The following is a 14,930-nucleotide window of genomic DNA, read 5'->3' as shown; positions in this document are numbered from 1 at the left end:
TCCTAAGCTCAGGTCCTTATCTAGATGTCCAGACTCTGGGTGTGAGCCAGGGCATCATACTGTAAGATGCCCAGGCAGCAACTCAAAGTAGCTGTTTTCTCATCACATGCTGTTGTCTGGGGAATTTATTTTAATGTCTTTGTTTTATATTCCTTCAATATTTTTTCCATTTATCCTAAACTACTTGTCTGCAATATTTAGCACAATAATAATTACTACTTTCTGAGTAGTGGCTTATGTGTGAGATACTGTTAAACCATTTCCAACACCCAGTTCCCCACATTCCCAAATTTTTCTTCTCTAATCATCATCATCGTCCTTATCTACTAGTTGTACTTACTCTGTGTCAGTCACTGTATAGAAATAGTATATTATCCCAGTCATCTCAATAAACCTCTTGAAAGAGATATTATCCCTATTTATCATATGGAAAAATAAGCTCATTCAAGCTCAGTAATTTTCTCATGATCTAAAGATGGTTTTAGTAAACAGAGCCGGAAACTCGTCTGTCATCTTTCCAGTACACTACACTACTGCTTATACATTGTAATTGAACTGCCTTCTGAATCATTCAGTCGCTGCTAGAGTACTTGTTCAGTTCCCACCTCTGTCCTCCCGAGGAAAATTTACAGCACCACCATATGACAGTTTCATTGAATCCTAAGCACATATCAAAAATGAGTCACAGAGGAGTCCTACTTATCCTAGCTCATGCCAGACTCTTCTCCCTTGGCAAATTTCTCCAACTATTTCCTATGAACTGTCACCCATAATTATTTCCTTTAACCCAAATGCAACATGTCCTGTGTTACTCAGTCCCTAGTACTCTGTTAACTCTAAATCAGACCACTTTTCACGTATTAGACTAATGCTCTATTTCCCAACATTCCTGTTTTTAAGCTCAGAATTATATAAAACATTCATCGTAGTGTCATACATAGTACTTGAAAATTTGTAGATATTTTCTGAGATATTTTCAGGGCCTCGGCTACAAGGGAAAGGAAGAGAAGACCTAGGAAAGGGCTTGAAAGCATAAAACAGAATGGGTGAGCAATACTGTAAACTCAAGAATAAATAAAACAAAAGCGCCTTGGTTGGGATCATGTGACAAAAAATGACTAGGCTATGCACCGTGGAGGAAATGAGCAGGGTGAAGTCTTTAAATGCGCAAAGGCAAAGGGAAGAATGAGTACGTAGGTATGATTATGTTTCTGCACACTTGTCTTTGAGATAGCCTGAGTGTGCTTTTGTTTCCTCCTATCTGTACAGAAAGTAATGTGGAACGGTATATGTATTCATTTCAGTAGAGGTCAACAAGATTAGACAGTGAGATGTGTTAGATTGTTATCACATTTGATTAAATGATCTCATTTGTGCTTCCTGGTCCCTGGTTTTTGTAATATTATCCTTTACTCCATCCTAAATTCCTCCCTGTTCACTTTTTTTTTGTCTTGTAGTGTATTTTTTACAGAATTATTTTTTTAATGCCTAACATATGCTAAGGGTTGATTATACCATACTGAATGAAAGTCTGAAGTTTTAAATTGGTATTTCATGATTGGGATGGTACCTGAACAATCATTTTTTTTCAGTTGAACTCCTCAGATGAATTTGACCAAAACAAAACTTTATATATCTAATCACCTGCTTCAATTATTATTCCTTTAAATTTCTATTTATTTCTTGCCCTTTTTTCATATTGCCCAGAATTTGAGAATTTTTTAAACCATTCACTTCTTGTGTGGCTTTATTTATTTTAGGATTTATTTCCTATATCTACATTGGAAGGTTTTTTTTCTTTTTGAACAGTAAAACAGTATGAATTTATCTTATCTTTCAGATATGCAGTCCAGGTATCAGACCAAGAAGTTATCACAAAAAAACGGCGTTTTTGAGAGAGCATTATCTCAATGTGAAATAATGGAAATTTGTAAAAAACACAGCATTGAGTGTTTATGCTTTAGACGTGATTTGGAAAGCAATGGTCAGTTTGAAACACAGCAGGAAAATCAACAAGAATGTTTTAAGCAGATTATACTCACCTATGAAAAAATGTCCACTTTTAACCAGGACACAGCTTTTAATCTACAACAGAAACTTAATACAGGAAAGAAACTGAATGAATTTAAAGAGTATGGGAAAGCCTTTTCTTCTAGCTCAGACTGTACTCAACACCAGTTAATTCACACTGGTGAGAAATTTTGTGAAGATAAGGAGTGTGAGAAAACCTTTCTTCCTGATTCAGAACTCACTCCATGTCAGACAGTTCACACTGCTAAGAAAACATATGAATGTAAAGAATGTGGGAAGGCTTTTAGTTTGCGTTCAAGTCTTACTGGTCATAGGAGAATTCATACTGGTGAAAAACCTTTTAAATGTAAGGAATGTGGGAAGGCCTTTAGATTTCATTCACAACTTAGTGTCCATAAGCGTATTCATACTGGTGAGAAATCTTATGAATGTAAGGAATGTGGGAAGGCCTTTAGTTGTGGCTCAGACCTTACTCGACATCAGCGAATTCATACTGGTGAAAAACCCTATGAATGTAATGAATGTAGGAAGGCCTTTAGTCAGCGATCACATCTTACTAAACATCAGAGAATTCACACTGGTGAAAAACCTTATGAATGTAAGGAGTGTGGGAAAGCTTTTACTCGTGGCTCACACTTAACTCAACATCAGAGAATTCATACCGGTGAGAAATCTCATGAATGTAAGGAATGTGGAAAAGCCTTTATTCGTGGTTCAAATCTTGCTCAACATCAGAATGTTCATGTTGGTAGGAAACCCTATGAATGTGAGAAATGTGGGAAAGCCTACATCTGGAGTTCACATCTTGCTCGACATCAGCGAATTCATACTGGGAGGAAACCTTATGAATGTAAGCAATGTGGGAAGACTTTTATTTGGGCCTCATATCTTGCTCAACATGAGAAAATTCATAATGAGAAGAAACTCTATGAATGTAAGGAATGCAGAAAGACCTTTCTTCATGGCTCAGAGTTTAATCGACATCAGAAAATTCATACTGGTGAGAGAAATTATGAATGTAAGGAATGTGGAAAGACCTTTTTTCGTGGCTCTGAACTTAATCGGCATCAGAAAATCCATACTGGAAAGAGACCATATGAATGTGAAGAATGTGGAAAAGCCTTTCTCTGGTGTTCGCAACTTACTCGACATCAGAGAATACACACTGGTGAGGAACCTTATGTATGTAAAGAATGTGGGAAATCTTTTATCTGGGGTTCACAGCTTTCACGACATAGGAAAATTCATACTGATGCAGAACCCTGTGAATGTAAGGAAAGTGGCCAGATCTTCAGTCACTATTCATATTTTACTGAAGAGAAAATTCACAATGGTGAGAATCTCTATCAATGGAAAGACTCTGGGAACCCCTTTAATTGTGACTCAGACTTTGCCCAACACCAGAATATTTACACTTTCAAGAAATCCTATGAATACAATGATTTTGAGGCAGCGTTTTCTCCCGGCTCTAACTTGATTTCACTCTTGTGAAATCTTATGGTACAAAAATGTAGGAAAGGCTTTATTCATGACTCATTAATTGATGTCAGTTAATTCCTTCTTTTGAGAAACCCCAGAAGTGTAAGTAATATTAGAAAATCTTTTGACAGAGCACACAACACACTGAACAGAAGAGAATTCATAATGCAATGTATATAATACAGGAAAGCATTTATGGATTGGTCGTCGGTTATGGACTATCAAGGTAAAACTTATGAATGAGATGATAGTGTCAATTCCTTCTGAATCATTCTCAAAACATTCTCACATCATTGATATTAAGCTGCATAGAATTTAAATCCAATTCATCTAGGGAAACCTTCCATCACTACTTAAATCTTGTTGCAACCCCAAAATCATACCAAAGGTGAATTATTGTTATGTAATTAATCTGGAAAAGCTTCAAGTTTTGTCATACAACTTATTTAGCATGTCTTAGTTTCAACAAAACTTACCTCTGTATTTTTTGGAAAGTAACTTAAATCTGTTTTGCTTACTTGTCAGATTATAAAGGTTAAATGAGTTTGAGGATTTAAATGACTTTATGACCATTATTAATATTAGTATTAGACCATATCTATGAGAGGAAGACCTTAAGAGTATGATTGTAGAAAATAGGCCATTTGTATGTGTGTCTTATTGAACAGCAGAATGTTAATTCTGAAGAAAAAAACAGTAAAATAGAATGAAGGGAAGAAAGCTTTGAATCAGTATTAATTTCATTTGCTACATCAAAAAATTTATACTATAAATAAAGCCTTATGGTTTTAGTGAAAGTGGGGTTGCATGCTCAGCATTTTTTTTTTAGAAAAGGCATTCAGAAGTGATTCGTCTCTGACAGATTGCTAAAGCCAATTGTCATATCCATTTTATGACCACAATTAAAGTGTAGAAATTAGAAAATAGCCAAATGAATTTTGGCCTCTCAGAAATTTATCACTACATATATAAACAATTCTAAGATTAATGAGCAAATCGAAAATGAAATTACAGGCTACTTAGATGTGAATGATAATGAGACTCCTGTATATGAAATCCTGTGAATGTGACCATAGCAGTTCTCAATGGAAATTGCTCTATATAAAACCAAGAAGATTGAGGGCAGTTTATTTCTTGTCACCACTGTATCTCCAGCACTTAGGACAGTGCCTGTCATATTGTGGGGTCCAAATATTTGTCAGGTTAAATAACGATTACTCAGTTAAACAAGCTAGAGTAAGAGCAGATGCCCCAAATGAATTGATGGAAAGGTTTAATGAAAATAAAGCAAAAATCATGGAATAAAGAACAATACAGAAAGTGTGTTTTTGATTGAGGTTAACATTGGTTTATGTGAAGGTTTTTTATTTTAAATCAAAATGTTTCTTTGAAGAAAACTGTTATTTACTAGACTTTGGCAATGCCTCCACATTATGATAAGAAAGGAGAAATATGATATAACTATATGTTTAGAGGATTTTTTAATGGTCATGTAAATGTATATAAACTTTACTAGACATTTTTAAATATAGAGAATATGGTTTATTTTCTAGGAAAATATTATTTTAAATGATTAAATTTTGAGAGTAACTAAAAAGAGCCAAAAAATTTTAACAATTGGAAAAAAAAATCTTTAAAAATTCTGTAGGACCAGATAATTGTGCAGACTACCCCCTGAAGGAACAAAAAATCCTATGGAAAAATTGCCACTTAATGCTAAAAGAGTAACATAATTCTGATAATAAAATTAGATATGGAGTAGCCCTTGAACAACAAATTCCAGAATAATTTCACTCATGAACATACATGAAAAAACTAATACAATAGTCAAATGACATTTACCCAGAATGTTTAAGCTCTGATCTAGATGGGTAATAATTCTGTAGTTTAGACATAATAACAAGATATCAATGATGAAAATGTACCTTATCAGTTCAGTATTTAATCAATTTATTCTAAGTGCATTTTCTTGGTACTTTTTAGTATTACATGAGTTAAGGAATGGTAAGTATATGTACATATACTTAGCACATTTATAATTCAGTTTTTTAACAATAGTTAAACAGTATTAGGGAAGAGTAGTTCCCTCCCAAATTATTTTCTTCTATGGAAATTCATAACTCGTGGAAAAAAGGAATTTTTTTTCTTATATCGCTATTGTAATAAACAAGCCATTTTCATTCATGCTGACTAGATTTTTTTTTAAGGTGATAAGTGCACTGAGAAAAATAACATTTAGAGGTTTCTGGACATCTATATGCAGGTAAGTATGGGACATTCCTTTTTTCTTTGGCCCAGACACCTTGTTGAGTTTAGTATCAGTATGCATATCTGGTGTTCCTGTCTCCTTCATGGTTAATTTCTGGATCTCCCTGAAAGCCTGAGGCACATGCTTCTTGAACTCCCACTCATTGATATATTTGTCAGTGTTGATAATGTCTTTTCTAGTCTACCATATAGATAACAGATTGGCCCTTAGTTTTTCCCTAACCACCTTTCTTTGCAGGAGCCATTCTGCTAGAACTATTTTGGAAAAGAACTTTTTAATAATTAGTGTTAGTACAGCTGGATAAAATTTCAGGGAAAAAATTAGATTCATTCCTGGCAGTGGAAAGCAAGATAAATTATCAACAAATCATAACAGGAATTTTTTGGAAACTTAACCAGCTGATTTTTAAACATATGGAAATGCAAAGGGTCATGAATAAGCAAGAGACTATTGAAAGATAAGAACAGTGTGGGAGGACATTCTATCATATATTAAGACATAAATGTATAGCTACTAATATAATATGGTATCCTACACATGGATAAATAGACCAAAGGAACCAGAGATCTCAGAAATATATCATGCTTAGGGACATTTTATTAGTTACAGAGGTGGCAATGCAGAGCTCTGTGGAATGAACACCTCTTCAATAAATTGTTCTAGAACAATTGATTATCCATATAAGAATGCAATTGAGCATCCATGAAACAATACATGAAAATGAGTTCCAGATGGATTGATAACTTAAAACACAAGGCAAAATAATAAAACTTTAGAACACATCTGAGAATTTTTCATAACCTCGGGGTACAATATATTTCCTAGACAAAATATTTTAAATTTAACCAAAAAGGAAAAGTGTGATGTATTTGCATTAATTTTATTAATTCTGTTAGTCAGCAGTCATCATTAAAAGAGTAAACAGTTGACTGACTGTTTACCTGTACAGCGGAAATAACTAAGAAGTTGAACAAAATAGGTAAAACAATGGTTTTCAAGACATTGAACATCTTGAAATGTCCAATTCCAATAAAGGACAGTGATCCCTGAAATGAGGTGAGCCCTGTGATTGCCCAGCTTATGGCTGGGAGGCGTAACCCAGGCAGAGCCCAGTGGTCTCTAGTGTTGAAATGGAATGGGGAGGCCAATGAGGCCAACGTGGTCAGAGTTTACAGGGCAGAACACCAAAAGGAGAGAACTGCACAAAGATTTCCAGAGATCCACAGAGGATTTCCCTTAAGTTCAGCTAAAGACTCATTAATACATTTATCAAGAAACTATCTGAAGCCAGGGAAAAATCACCACCTGAAAGAATTAGAGGGAACAATCCTCAGAGCTCATAGAGGTCCAGGAATAATTCCTGCTCGCAGCAGCCAAAGTGAGAAACCTGAGACTTCACGTAGTATCAGGTAGAGTACCCAGAGGGTTTTACCTCAGTTGTGGGGAAAATTTACCATAGGCTAAGCACTACTCTGATCCCACCTAACAAAACTTAAAAGCAAACCTCAAAAAGATCAAACTTTTCAAATCACAGGATCACCAAAAAGATCAAGAATATTTATAGGAATACAAAAACATGCAGTACCTAACGGCAAAATTTACGTCTGGCATCCAGTAAAAAAGTATTAGGCTTTCAACATCCATTAATGAGAAGAACTCAGCTAAGAAGAATAGAAAGGAATTTCCTCAACCAATAAAGAGGATCTGAAAAACCTACAGCTAACATCATACTTAATGGTGTAAGACCTAAGATCAGGAATGAGAAAGATGTCATCTCAACACTTCTACTAAGCATTGTACTGGAGGCTGTAGCCAGTGCAATAAAGAAAAAGGAAAAAAAAAATAAAGTATCCAGATTGGAAAGGAAGAAGTATCTGTGTTAATAAATGTGAATATCTAGATTAAAAAATTTGATGGCATTGACAAAAATAGCTACTAAAACTAGTGAGTTTACTGAGGTTGCAGGGTAAAGATCAATATGCATAAATCAAATTATTTTCCATGTACTAGCAATGAACAATCTGAAACTTGAATTTTAAAAATGCCATTTAGGGCTGGCCTGGTGGCCTAGCAGTTAAGTGTGTGCGCTCCGCTGCTGGCGGCCCAGGTCCGGATCCTGGGCGCGCACCGACGCACCACTTCTCCGGCCATGCTGAGGCCGCGTCCCACATACAGCAACTAGAAGGATGTGCAGCTATGACATACAACTATCTACTGGGGCTTTGGGGGGAAAATAAATAAATAAATAAAATCTTTAAAAATAAAAATGCCATTTATAACACCATAAAGAGCATGAGATGCTTAGTGAGAAATCTAGAAAATGAAGTGCAGGATATATACCATGAAAACCAAAAAGCACTGCTGAGAGAACTTAAGACTTAAATAAGTGGAGATATACTGTATTCAGAGATTGGAAGATTCAATACTGTAAAGATGTCAGCCCTTTCCAAATTGACCTATAGATTCAATGAAATCCCAATCAGAATATTAGGAAGCTATTCTTTTGTGGAAACTGATTCTAAAATACACATGGACATGGAAAGGACCTAGAATAGGCAAAACAACTTTGAAAAAGAATAACAAAATTGAAGGACATGGACTATTTGAGTTTAAGACATTATAAAGCTAAAGTAATCAAGACTGTGTGGTTAAGGTAGACAAATAGGTCAATGGAACATAATAGAGTTCAGAAATAGACTCACATATATGGACAACTGATTTGTGATAAAGGTGCAAAGGCAGTTTAATGGATAAAAGATAGTCTTTTCAAAAAATAGTGCTAGAAGAGTTGAATATGCATATGCAAAAAAACCCTTTGATTTATACTTCACACTATATAAAAAATAACTAAAAAATATATCACAGACCTAAATGTAAAACATAAAACCATAAAAACTCCAGAACTTTGGGTTAGGCAAAAATTTCTTGGATATTATATTGAAAGTGTGATCCTTAAAGAACAAGCTGATGATAATTCATGAAAATTGAAAACTACTTCTCTTCAACAGACACTTAAGAAAATGAAAAGATTAGCCACCAACTGTGAGAAATATTTTCCAGTCACGTGATAAAGGATTTAAATATAAAAAGATTTTCAAAACTTAATGATAAAATAAATACTCCAATTTAAAAATGAGAAAAAGATTTGAACAGATATATAACCAAAGAACATATACAGATGTCAAATAAACACATGAAAAGATACTCAACATCATCAGTCATTACAGAAATGTAAATTAAACCACAATAATTAATACTATACACCTATTAGAATAGTTGGCACTTAAAAAGCTGACTATACCACATGTTGGCAAGAATAAGGAGGAGCTGAATCTCATACACTGCTAGTGGGAATTTAAATGGTACAACTGCTGTGGAAAACACCCTGGCAGTTTCTTAAAAAGTTAAACAGACATGTAAATAGGAACCAGAGTCTCATAACCTAATACTCAAAATGTCAAGGAAACAATTTTAAAATGCTCATTATACCAAGAACCAGGAAAATCTAAAATTGAATGGGAAAAGACAAACAACAGATGCAAGACCAAGATGACACAGATGTTGTAATTATCTGATGAGTTTAAAGCAGCTATCATCAAAATGCAACAAGCAATTGAAAACACTCTTGAATCAAATGAGAGAGATTGAAAGGGAATATCAGTAAAAAAAAATAAAAGATATAAGGAATAACCAAATGTAAATATTAGAACTGACTTTCCACCTCAAGTAACTAGAAAAAAGATGAGCAAACTAAACCCAAAGCAAGTAGAAAGACAGCGAGTAAAGATTAAAGCAGAGATAAATGAAATACAGTATAGAAAAATAGTAGAATCAACAAAACCAAAAGTTTTTTTAAAAAAGAACAACAAAATTGAGAAACCTGTAGCTAGATTGACCAAGAAAAAAGGTAGGAAACTCAAATTAGGGAAATCAGGAGTGAATTTGGTCACATTATTATCCAGAAATAAAAAAGTTTATAAGAAAATGTTATGAACATTGCATGCCAGAAATTAGATAAGCTAAATGAAGTGGACAAATTCCTAGAAAAAAATTACTAAAACTGACTCAAGAAGAAATAGAAAACCTGAATATACCTATAGCAAGTAAAGAGATTGTAATCAGTAATCAAATCAGTAATCAAAACACTTCCCACGGAAAAAAAAATCTGAATTTTTTTAAGAAAATCTGAATATACCTATAGCAAGTAAAGAGATTGTAATCAGTAATCTGAATCAGTAATCAAAAAACTTGCCACGAAAAAAAAAAAAATCCCAGGACCAGATGACTTCCCTGGAGAAGTCTATCAGAAGAATTAATACCAAGCCTCAAACTCTTCCAAGAATATGAGTATAGAACACTTCTTAACTTATTCTAATGTATGAGGCCTATATTATCCTGATACCAAAGCCAGACAATGTAATCACTTTAAAGACAAAAACTACAAACAAGCATACCTTGTGAATACAGTTGCAAAAATCCTCAAAAAAATACTAGCAAACCAAATCCAGCAGCATAAAGTACTGCACACTCTGACCAAGTGGGATTTATCCCAGGAATGCAAGGGTATTTTAAAATATGAAAAGTAATCCATACATCATACTAATAGAAGGAAGGAAAAACACAGATGATCATCTCAATTGATGACAGAAAAGCAATTGAAAAAATCCAACACCCTTTCATGATAAAAACATTCAACAAACTTGGAATAAAAGTTCCTCAATCTAATAAAGGGTGACTATGAAAAACCAACAACTAACTCATACCCAGTGGTAAAAAATTGAAATATTTCCACCTAAGATCAGGAAAAATACAAACATGTCTGTTCTTGCCACTTTTATTCAACATTGTACTAGTTCTATGCCAGAGCTCTTAGGCAAGTGAAAGAAAATGCATCCAGGTTGGTAAGGAAGAAGTATAAACTATCTCTATTTACAAATGATATGAACTTGTACATAGAAAATCCTAAAGAATCCACAAAAAAACTATTAGAGCTAATAAACTAATTTAGCAACACTGCAGGACACGAGATCATCACACAAAATTCAGTTATATATTTATACACCAGTAATGAACAATCAAAAAAATTCTTAAAGAAAGAAAATTAAGAAAACAATTCCATTTACAATAATATCCAAAAGGATCTCCTTGAACCAAGGAGGTTCAACACTTGTACAGTGAAAACTACAAATTATTGTTGAAAGAAATTAAAGGTCTAAATAAGTGAAAGGAAATCCTGTGTTCATGAGTAGGAAGACTTAATATTGTTAAGTTGGTAATACTCCCCAGAGCATTCTACAGTTTCAATGTAATCTCTATCAAAATCAGAACAGACCATTTGCAGAAATGAAAAGGCCAATCCTCAAATTCATATGGAACTGTAAGTGGTCAGAACAGCAAAAATAATATTAATAAAGAAAAAACTGGAGGACTAACACTTCCTGATTTCAAAATTGAATAAAAAGCTACAGTGATTAAAACACTGTGGTGCGGGCATATGGATAGACATATTAGTGGGACAGAATTGAGTGGCCAGAAATAAACTCATACATCTATGGTCAACTGACTTTTGACAAAGCTGCCAAGACCATCCAATGTGGGAAAGAACAGTCTTTTCAGAAAATAATTCTGAACAATGCATATTCATATGCAACAGAATAAAGTTGGAACCTTATCTCACATCATTTACAAAAATTAACTTAAAATGGATCACATACTTAAAGGTAAAAGCTAAAACCATAAAACTCTTAGAAGAAAACATATGGGTATATCTTCATGTCTTTACATTTGGCAATGGATTCTTATTTATGACACCAAAGGCAAAAGTACCAAAGAAAAAAATAGATAAATTGGACGTCACCAAAATTATAAACTTCTGTGTATCAAAGAACACTATCAATAAAGTAAAAAATAACAAACAAAATGGGAAAAAATATTTGCTGATTATATATCTGATAAGGGTCTAGTATCCAGAATATATAATCAACTTTTAGAACTCAACAACAAAGAGAAAACCACATTTAAAAATTGGCACAGGATTTGAATGGGCATTTCTCCAAAGTGGAAGTGGCCAACAAACAAATGAAAAGATGCTCAACATTATCATTCATTAGGGAAATGTAAATCAGCACCACAATGTATAGCACTTCTCATTACCCTCTTTGCACTACTTTCACTGCATCCTATAAATTTTCTTATGTTCTCTTTTCATTTTCATTTGTCTAAAAGTATTTTCTAATTTCCTTTTTGATTTTTACTTTGACACATTGATTGTTTAAGAATATGTTAATTTCCACATATTTTTTAATTCTCCAAATTTCCTTCTGTTACTGATTTTTCATTTCATTCCAGTGTAGTGAGAGAAGATACTTTGCATACTGTCAATCTTTTAAAATTTATATTTTTTACTTTCTTTAAATTGAGGTATAATTGACCTATAATGTTCTATTAGTTTTAGGTATACAACACCATGATTTGATATACATATATAGCAAAATGATTACTTCAATAAGTTTAGTTAACATCCATCACCACACATAGTTACAATTTTTCTCTTGTAATGAGAACTTCTAAGAACTACTCTCTTACAGCTTTCAAATATATGATACAGTATTGTTAACTATAGTCACCATGCTGTACATTATATCCCCAATACTTACGTATCCTATGACTGGAGGTTTGTACCTTTTGACTACCTTCACCCATTTCACTCACCTCTGCCTCTGGCAAGAAAATTTATTGAGACTTGTTTTGTGGCTTAATATGTGGTCTATCCTGGAAAATGTTGCATGTGGCCATGAGAAGAATCTGTATTCTCCTGTTGTTAGGTGGAATGTTCTATATATGTCTGTTGGATCTGGTTCAATTGTAGTTTGGTTGAGTCCTCTAGTCTCGCTTATTTTTTGTTCTAATTGTTCCATCTATTATTGAGTGTGAAGTATTGGAGTCTTCAACTATTATTGTAGTACTTTATTTCTCCCTTTAATTGTCAGTTTTTTCTTCATATATTTTGGGGCTCTAATGTTAGGTGTATATATATTTATAATTGTTATTTGTTCTTGATAGATTTAGCTTTTTATTATATAATGTCCTACTTTGTCTCTTGTAAATATTTTTTTATTTAAAGTCTTTATTGTCTGATAGTTTTGTAGCCATTCCATATCTTTTTTGGTTGTTGTTTGTGTAGATTATCTTTTTCCATTCTTTCCCTTTCAACCTAGTTGCTTCTTTGTATCTAAACTGAGTTTCTCGTAAGCAGCATATAGTTGGATGGTGTTTTTAATTACATCCTGCTAATATCTACCTTTTAATAGGAGAATTTAATCAATTTATGTTTACAGTAATGACCAATAAGGAAGAACTTTGCCATTTTGTTACTTGTTTTCTATATGACATACATTTTTTGTTCCTCAATTCCTCTATTGCTGCCTTCTTTATTTTTTCTAATGTACCACTTTGTTTACTTTCTTATCTTCTGTATAATTTTAGTTTGTTTCTAATTTTAAAATAGCTTTATTGAGATATATTTCACATTCCATACAATTTAAAAACTCAAAATGTACTATTCAATGGTGTTTGGCATATTACGTTATCAACTTTTTAAAAGTTGTGGTAAAATAGATACAACATAAAAATTGCATTTTCACCAATTTTAAGTGTATAATTCAGTGACATTAATTATATTCATAACGTTGTGCAACCATAACTTCTATTTCGAACTTTTTCATCACCCCAAAAGAAACTCTGTAACTATTAAGCAATAACTCCCCATTTTCCCTTTGCTCCCCAGCCCCTAGAAACTTCTAATCTACTTTCTGTCTCTATGAATTTGCCTGTACTTGATATTTCGTATAAGTGGAAACATACAATACTTGTCCTTCTGTGTCTGGCTTATTTCACTTAATGAAATGTTTTCAACATTAATCCATGTTGTAGCATGTATAAGAATTTCATTTGTTTTTATGGCTGAATAAAATTCCATTGTGCATATATACTACATTTTGTTTATTCATTCATCTGTTGATGGACACTTAAATTGTTCTCACTTTTTAGCTATTATGAATAATGCTGCAATGAACATTTGTGTACATGTATCTGTTCAAGTCCCTGCTTTCAATTCCTTTGGGTATATACCTAAGAGTGGAATTATTGGGTCATATGGTAATTCTATGTTTACCTTTTCGAGGAACCACCAAATTATTTTCCATAGCAGCTGCACCATTTTGCATTCTTACCAGCAATGTGTGAGGGTTCCAATTGCTCCACATCCTCATCAACAGTTGTTATTTTCCATTTTTAAAAAATTATATGCATTGTAGTAAGAATTATAGTGAATTTTTATTTCAGTTATTGTCCTTGTAAGCTCCACACCTTCTTTTGGGTTCCTTTTTTTTTTATAATTTCTATCTCTTATTGACATTCTCTATTGATTGAGATATTGTTCTCCTGGTTTCCTTTAGCTATTTGTCCGTGGCTTCCTTCAACTCTTTGAGCATATTCAAGACAGTTGATTTAAAGTCTTTTTCTAGTCAGTACAATGTCTGGGCTTCCTCATGGGCAGGTTTTTTTTTTCCTGTTAATGGACCATATTTTCTTATTTCTTTGCATGCCATATAAGTCTTGGTTAAAACTAGACATGTTTGAATATTATAATGTAGTAATTCTGTAAATCAGATTCTTTCCCTTCCCCAGGATTTATTGCTGCTTGTTGTGAATTGTAATTGTTATTTAGTGACTTTTCTAAACTATTTTGTCAAGACTGTATTCTCTGTCATGCTTGGTTACCGAAATCTTCCATTAACTTAGTGGTGAGTTAGTGAGTTGACAGAGATTTTCTTAAACTCATGAAGCCAAAAAGAAAGAAAAAACATACACTGCTGATCTTTGCAGGTTGACTCTGTCTTTAGGTAATCCTTCTGTGCTTAGCTAGGCTATTTACAATTCTGCCTTAGCCATCAATTCCTGTTTGAGTGTAGTCTAAAGGTCAGCCCGTAAGTAAAATCTTAGGGTGTTCTCAGGTCTTTTCTGAGGAAACAGCCAGCCCTGGGCATGTGCATGACCTTTAGAGTCCCCATTATATGCAGGATATTTTCAAACTCCCTGTTCTCTCCTCCCCCATCTTCTTTCTTATATGGGCTTTTTTGGTCTGTCTGCT

At 33.4% G+C, this 14,930-nt stretch overlaps 1 protein-coding gene across 5 annotated transcripts in view; it reads left to right on the top strand.

Moving 5' to 3' along the window:
• ZNF790 (zinc finger protein 790) overlaps positions 1–5,694 on the top strand; it is a 29,400-nt gene extending 23,706 nt beyond the window's left edge. For all 5 annotated transcript variants that reach the window (XM_087422099.1, XM_014794769.2, XM_087422096.1 and 2 more), the window contains one exon: positions 1,841–5,694. In XM_087422099.1, the coding sequence (XP_087278225.1) occupies positions 1,841–3,522 (1,682 nt within the window). In that variant the 3' untranslated portion in view covers positions 3,523–5,694. The remainder of the gene's footprint in view (positions 1–1,840) is intronic.
• The last annotated feature ends 9,236 nt before the right edge of the window (positions 5,695–14,930 follow it).

This window comes from Ceratotherium simum, chromosome 33, assembly GCF_057802395.1.
Source record: "Ceratotherium simum simum isolate JZ-2026a chromosome 33, ASM5780239v1, whole genome shotgun sequence".
In the NCBI taxonomy this organism is placed as follows: Eukaryota; Metazoa; Chordata; class Mammalia; order Perissodactyla; family Rhinocerotidae; genus Ceratotherium; species Ceratotherium simum.
This window is presented reverse-complemented; position numbering and strand designations above follow the sequence as displayed.